Raw genomic sequence first — 6522 nt, forward strand, 5'->3', positions numbered from 1 at the left:
GTATCAGATAATCCACGGTTTCATGTTGCGTATGTAATGTTGTTGGAAAGATTTTCACTCGGTGTATGAGCAGCATAAACACTCTGCCTCTCTCTCTCTCTCGCTCTGCAACGCTCCCTCCGCAGTATTAAGAAAAAAAAACAGCATCCGCAAATCTTCGTACAAAAGTTGTAGCGAGAAACAATCCTCAAATTGTGCACATATTTGTCGTATCGTCTTCTGTTTTGTGTCCTGCCCTTGTCCTCCGAGTGGTGTTTATTAAGCGTTAAGGGATTGTTTCTGTTTGTCGCGTAAACAGCTCCAGTCGCACTTTCCATGATTTTCGGAAATTATAGAGACATTTAGCAGTGTCCGAGTACGAAGGAAAATCATCAGCATTCCACCGGGCCCCTCTTTTGAGGAGCAAGTGGATCATCTGACTGCAAACTAGCCCTTTTCTCCGCCTGCTGCTTTTTGGCCGAATCGCGATGCGGAGTCGTACGGAACAGGTAACGAACACGGTCGATGGGTCCGACTATGACGACGATACGGATTTCGAAGACTCCGAAGAGGACTGGCGTCCAGAGAAAGGTGACTCTAAGGCCGGTCTGAAACGCAAGAGCCTCGATACTAAGGGCGGTGCAGGACGCCGTGGTAGCCGGAACAGTGGTGTTGCGGCCAAACGAGGCCGTAAAGCAGCCAGCGGTCCCACTCGACGGCGAACCGGGCGTCCGCGAAGATCAGCCGGTGGCCGAACGTCCGTTCCGAGCGACGAGGAAGAAGATGACGAACAGCAAGAGGACAGCGAACGGAATGAAGAAGAGCATGAGGACGACGACGACGATGACGGTGAAGAGGAGGAGGACAGTGACGACGCTAGTGAATTGGAGGATTTACCGGTATCCTCGAGGCGTGGCCGTAAGTCGTTAACGGCCACGGGAAAGAACCGGGCGTCCGCTGGCAGTACCAGGGGCAATAGACAGGGTTCGCGTAGCGGTACGACGAGCCAACCAGCCGCCAAACCCATCCTGCGCAAAGTCGTCAACATGACGCAAAGCTTCCCGGACAAGAGCGGCATCCTTAAGCTGTACGCCTTCAAGGACGATCTGCGTGAAGGAATTCGGGACAACTTGAAGGTATGCCTGTGGCGCCGTGATGGCTCAAGCTTGCTGCAGAAATACTTCCGCGATAAAACCGTCGATCCGAGTACGCCCCAGTTCACCTCGTCGATGGTGGTAAGTAAAGTAGATTGGATTGGTCAGAACCAGGGAGATTCAACTAATATCTGCTAATCTTTTGCCCACTTTTTCAGTACTCCTGCTGGGAAGATAAGCGAGCTTACGAGTACATGGAGGTGAAGGTACGCTGCATCGAGCAATCGAAGCAGTTACGCGTCCAGATCGTTGATGTGGAGGCGGTGGAGCGTCGGGCAAAGGAGGAATACCGAGAGTACGTGACCAAGTATGAGAGACTCGACGGTGCGACGGCGAGTGGGAACGGTAGCTCACCCTCGAAGGATGGAGACGCTGGGGCAGATAATGAAGTGGACACCGCCGGAAGCCAAGGTGAGGATGAAGATGGCGCCGATGACAATGACGAAAATAACATAGAAATGGGGGAGGAAGAGGATGCCAGTGAGGAGGAGGAAGAGGATCCTCCCCAGGAAGAATGATAAATAGCTTAGTGTTGTTTCCTCACACACAAAACGCACTTACACTTGACTGTGGTGTAGTGGCGTCGGAATGGAACATAACAAAGAACCGGCATCTATCTAGGAGATACTTTCGAGGATAAACATGTATTTTAGAGTAAAACCATTACCCCGTTCGCCCTCTATTGTCAATATTAATCACGAAATTTTAAAGATCTTTGACTCGTAATGTACGTAACAACCGGACGTCTCTTGATGTAATGTGGTATGAAGAGCTAAATATGTTTTATGTTGTGCACAGAGGGAGGTGGGGGATTATGCATTAAATGATAGATACAATTACTCACCTCTTACGCAGTTAGCATGTTCGACCGGAAAAGCGATTGTCTTAAGGGATCCTCGACTAAGGAGCGATAGAATGAGAATGATTCATTGTTTTAAATGGAGCATAGAGCGTCCAGGGAATTCGGCGCAGGTTGTTTTTTATTTGTGGTTTATGAATTTGGCAAAAATATGAAACGAAAAAGGCACGTCCCAACGACTGATGCACATGTCTGATCGGAGCAGCAGGGCACAGCGTGACCGAATCAACATCCTCCAACGTGTTCTTCACAAACGGCATGCTGCAAGTGCCACCATGACCAGTGCTGTTCTTCTGCCGTGTCCTGTCTTTAGTCCCATCGAATCGTGTGCTGCTCCGTGCAATAATTGAGTGAACCACAAACCACACACAAACACCTGATCGTTCGTTGCTGATAGCATATACTTTGTATTCATTATTCTGTTTAGGCGTACATATCATTTTTGTATCTCTTTGTTTGTGGTAGAAACATGAATATAACATTAAAAAACCAAACGCGCACGAACGAACCTGCGGAACGGTATATATGCGATGCGGTCCGAAATTTTATTTCGCGATCGCGATCACAGTTCCACACGGTAGAAAGAAGAAGTACATGTATCTGAACATAATCACCGTACACGTAGCGATCGAGCGGCATTTCACAACTTATAACGCAGGTAAAATTCATTTTCTTTTTTTGCACTCAAAACGATAAAACAGTAAACGGGGCTTACTAATTCAGATTCACACCCGAAGCGACCAGTAAGATCTTTTTGCCTTTCTTGCGTTTACCGGCACCGCCACCTCCTGTAGCACGACCACCTCCATTATTAGCAGCAGTCGGCAATTCTTGATGCTGCTGACTGTTCCCGATGTTTCCGGGTTTCTTATTTTGTTTCTGCTTGCTGGATGCTTTCTCAAGAGCCGCCTCGATTGCGCTACCCAGATTATTGTTGAATTGTGGAGCCCGTGCGGCCAGCATATCCTCGTTATCTTCCTCATCGTCTTCAGATGCCGGCAGATGGTGCCACCCGGTACGCGTGCTAACGTTGCTTACGGTCATACGGCTGCCAGTAACCTGTGTTACCTTCTGTGTTGGAATTGGCACATTGGCTGTGCTTCCAAGGGCCGGCCAACGCTGTTGCTGCTGATTGCTGCTGCAGGCTGGTTGTGTTGCAACCATCTGCAAGAAAGATGTTAGCGCTCCTTAGTGAAAGAACAATGAAAAGAGACAGGTATAGATACATGTTCGATTATTACCTTCGACCAAGAGGAAAGCCCAGGAGCGCTGGTTCCCGGTGGTGAGCTAGAAATGTCGCTTCTTGCACCAGGGCTGGTCCCAATGAAAGAGGAAGCTGCATCATATGAATCCACACTTCCGCACTTGATTCGGTATGAATAGAGAAAACAAAATACGATACGATTAGCAAACGAACCCGTCCAGTCCAGCGTTCCAGTTGTCCCCATGGACTCACCATTGGAAAGTGTTTGGTCGAATCGATGGATATGCGTGCAGACCGTGCCATCGCCTTACCGAGCTGTCGTTCGTTGAATTCAAAAATCTTCTTCTCGCGCTTTCGCTCCTCCCGTTCACGACGCTCGCGGTTACGGCGTCTTACGGTTAGTTCATCGTTGAACGCTACCAGCACTTGGGCCGAAATGATAGCAGCTTCATCATGGCTAGCAGTTGGTGAACCAAAATCAAGCTCCACCACCTCGAACTGGGTGCAGACGGGCAGATGTTGAAGGTACTTCAACCGACGACGCAGTGTCTCGTCCATCGAGCAGGCATCCTTCTGCAAGACACGGCCGGTGATGCGACGCGGAGCACGCTCAAGACTACCGTACATGGTCTGCAGCATGCGGCTATTGATCGAGTGCAGAAACAGCGGCTGGCCATCGACCGATTGATAGAAATAGTAATAGTTTCCGGCGCACTGTGCCGTCGGGACGATATCAATGTCACTGACGGAGAAATTATTCTCCTCGTCAATCAGGAAATCGATTGACGGCAATGCAGAGACTTTCGTGTTTGTGTCGCCCACTCCTATACCGCCGTTCGTATCTTCTGAACCATCCTGCGAGATACTATCACCATCCTCACTGCTTGGCGATGGAGTAGCGGACATCGTCGTCGGTGTCGTCGTAATCGTCATCGGCTTACGAACAGCGAATACAATTCGTTCGCCCGTGACTACCATATTGCGACGTTCGGCCAGCAGATCTAATGCTTGTTGGACGAACATGTTCTCTGGCGATTCGACACCACCATCGGCCACTATCTGATTCTCCAGTTCGGCCTTCTCGCGATCCATAATGTTCAAAATCTGCGCCGTATCGGTTAACAGCAACTTCGTCAGGATGCTGTTTCCTCCATTCGCGTCAAAATGAGGAATCGTGTTCTCGGTCGTAGTAAGCGATGGTTCATCCGTTACTTCGATGACCGTCATGCTCCCTTTTTCGCGTCTCATGAGCTGCAACGTCACGTACTCACCCGTACCATACGCATGGAACGGCTTCGAAACGGCCGAACGTAGGTCCGGCAGATGGATTGCATCGTAGCAAATCGGACACTTGCGCCAGGCCTTATCGGACAGGGCGAGATAGTGCAAGATGCACGGCCAACAGTACACATGACCACATTTCGTCATCTTGGCGGCCACGGGTGGATACAAACATATCGGACACTGTGGCTCCTCGGCGCTCAGCACGTGGATCTGCTCGATCTTCGCCCAATCTACCAGCTGGTCGGGTGACGCTTGAAACAATCCGTAATCCTCACCCGCCCGTACCACGAACTGGCAGTTGGCCTGCAGAAACTGCTCCTTGTTGTAACTGTGCTGCGAGGCGTACTGCGTCCTGCGAACGTTCCCTGAGCGGCTGAACCGCGCTGGTTGATCCCGATCGCGTGGCGCATAATGGAAGTTCAGCAAGTGGTTCAGGCTTTGTTTCTTCGAGCCAGGTGAAAACACCGAATGCAATTCACCCCCGCCGCGAGTCGGCGGGTTCGGATTACCGCCCAGCCCTAGCCCGGCGGCTCGACCGACCTCGAACTCTTCTTCTTCTTCCTCATCGTACCGGCCGGCAGCAGATGCGGTCTGCTGTTCTGACGGCTTTGCCGACCGTTGATTAGCAGCGCGTTGCCTAGCGTCATAGTTGTAATTGGTTGGATTACGGTTTTTGTTGGCATTCGGAGCTCGGCCACTACTGCTGCTACCGTTCCCGTTACGATGGTTACCGGTATCTGGTTGATCACTGCGTCGTTTCGATTGGCGAGGCCACTTGGTAGATACATCTGCAAATGTAGAAAAGCATAAGGATGAACGGACGAGTAGGACAAGACACACTCAGTAGTGAAGCAAGGTCTGCTTACCTTGATTCTTCTTCCCATCAGAAAGCTGCCCCTTGGCAACGTTCTGATTCACAAAGCGATTCTTCTCCATCGGTAAATCTCAGTACTACAACAACTCCCAAATCTGCGACCGTTTCGGTACGGTCCTGCTGCCCCGAGGGGGTAAGGCGGCGGCGACGACGGCGGCTCTCGCTGCTTGCGACTGACGGATGTTCCTTGCGTTGGTACATCATTTTTTCTTTTTAGTTTGCCATGGTGGGTCACTTCTCAAAAGAAAAATCCGAAGAAATATTCTTCCAGATACGGAGTGGAGGTAGTAACGACACGAAAAGACCAAAGTCTTGTTGGCAAGGGCGAGGGCGCCTTTGAAGGACGCGACCGGAGCGGTATGCTTTGCTTTATAGAAACCCCTTTTTTGGTACGACCGCCGAGATTTCGTGTTTCGTGTGTGTGTTTGCGGTTTCTGGCGCTGGCTGAAGTACGCAGTTGTGTTGGCTGAGGTGGGGGAATTTCGGCAGTGCAAATTGGAGGGTCTAGGGCCGTAAAATCGGGAAAATAACACTCGCGCGCGCGTTGGAAGCTTCGAACACTTTACGCCAGACAGAAAAACTTTCGGGGAGAAAGTGGAAAAAGACGGAATTTAGATTTTTCACCACCACGGGGGAGCAGCTGAGACACCGTCGCTACAAAGATGGCGACGGGGAGAGTAGGAGAGGAGAGAGGAAAAAGAGCAAGAAAGTTTTTTTTTACTTTTTCACCATGCGGCGTGCTTATACCGTCTAGCTCAATAATCAAAGATGTAGCAAATCGATTCAGAAATGTTCGCTGCACCCTGTATCAGGTGTTGAACCAGGGTAATTAAAGATTTAACACTTTTGCTTTGAATTCTTTTAGAATAACGCTACGGAAAGAAATGTTCATCCTGAAATCAACCACGAATCGCTTGTGCGAAATATCGATGCGTGGTTATAAACAGCCTAGCAGCTTTGCTTGTAGCGCGCGGATCCAGGAGTCGAAAGTTCCGAGGAACTTTCCCCGATCGAACCCGGGAACTACCGACTCTCAAAACCGCGGTGAGGTAAACGACGAGCCCCTCTCGCTCGCACAAATCGGAGTTCTGCCAAGAGTGAGCGGGGTAAAAAGCCCATTGTTGTTTTGTGGAGTCGAACAAAAATTCTCACATTTGCTCCATGAAAA

General features: G+C 50.1%; 2 protein-coding genes across 2 annotated transcripts; one reads left to right on the plus strand and one right to left on the minus strand.

Annotated features, from left to right (window-relative positions):
- Positions 1 to 2: 2 nt before the first annotated feature.
- Positions 3 to 2235, plus strand: LOC125959985 (uncharacterized). The gene is made up of 2 exons (XM_049693054.1): positions 3 to 1214; positions 1292 to 2235. Exons 1-2 carry the CDS (start codon positions 468 to 470, stop codon positions 1649 to 1651), a joined length of 1107 nt encoding a protein of 368 aa, XP_049549011.1. The 5' UTR covers positions 3 to 467; the 3' UTR covers positions 1652 to 2235.
- Positions 2236 to 2375: 140 nt separating this feature from the next.
- LOC125959977 (RING finger protein 10) lies at positions 2376 to 6128 on the minus strand. Its single transcript, XM_049693036.1, has 4 exons — positions 5347 to 6128; positions 3449 to 5268; positions 3234 to 3356; positions 2376 to 3156 (listed from the first exon to the last, which is right to left on the minus strand). Exons 1-4 carry the CDS (start codon positions 5414 to 5416, stop codon positions 2707 to 2709), a joined length of 2463 nt encoding a protein of 820 aa, XP_049548993.1. The 5' UTR covers positions 5417 to 6128; the 3' UTR covers positions 2376 to 2706.
- Between the last annotated feature and the right edge of the window lie 394 nt (positions 6129 to 6522).

The sequence above is a fragment of the Anopheles darlingi genome, chromosome 2 (assembly GCF_943734745.1).
Source record: "Anopheles darlingi chromosome 2, idAnoDarlMG_H_01, whole genome shotgun sequence".
NCBI lineage: Eukaryota > Metazoa > Arthropoda > Insecta > Diptera > Culicidae > Anopheles > Anopheles darlingi.

Bases quoted from the DNA above. Each gene is read 5' to 3' on its own strand.
- LOC125959977 (XM_049693036.1), bottom strand. From the start codon at position 5,416: ATGGAGAAGAATCGCTTTGTGAATCAGAACGTTGCCAAGGGGCAGCTT. The intron at 3,357-3,448 runs GTGAGTCCATGG...TACCGAATCAAG, and splicing joins CGACCAAACACTTTCCAATG to TGCGGAAGTGTGGATTCATA. The intron at 3,157-3,233 runs GTAATAATCGAA...TCTTTCTTGCAG, and splicing joins GGCTTTCCTCTTGGTCGAAG to ATGGTTGCAACACAACCAGC.
- LOC125959985 (XM_049693054.1), top strand. From the start codon at position 468: ATGCGGAGTCGTACGGAACAGGTAACGAACACGGTCGATGGGTCCGAC. The intron at 1,215-1,291 runs GTAAGTAAAGTA...CCACTTTTTCAG, and splicing joins AGTTCACCTCGTCGATGGTG to TACTCCTGCTGGGAAGATAA.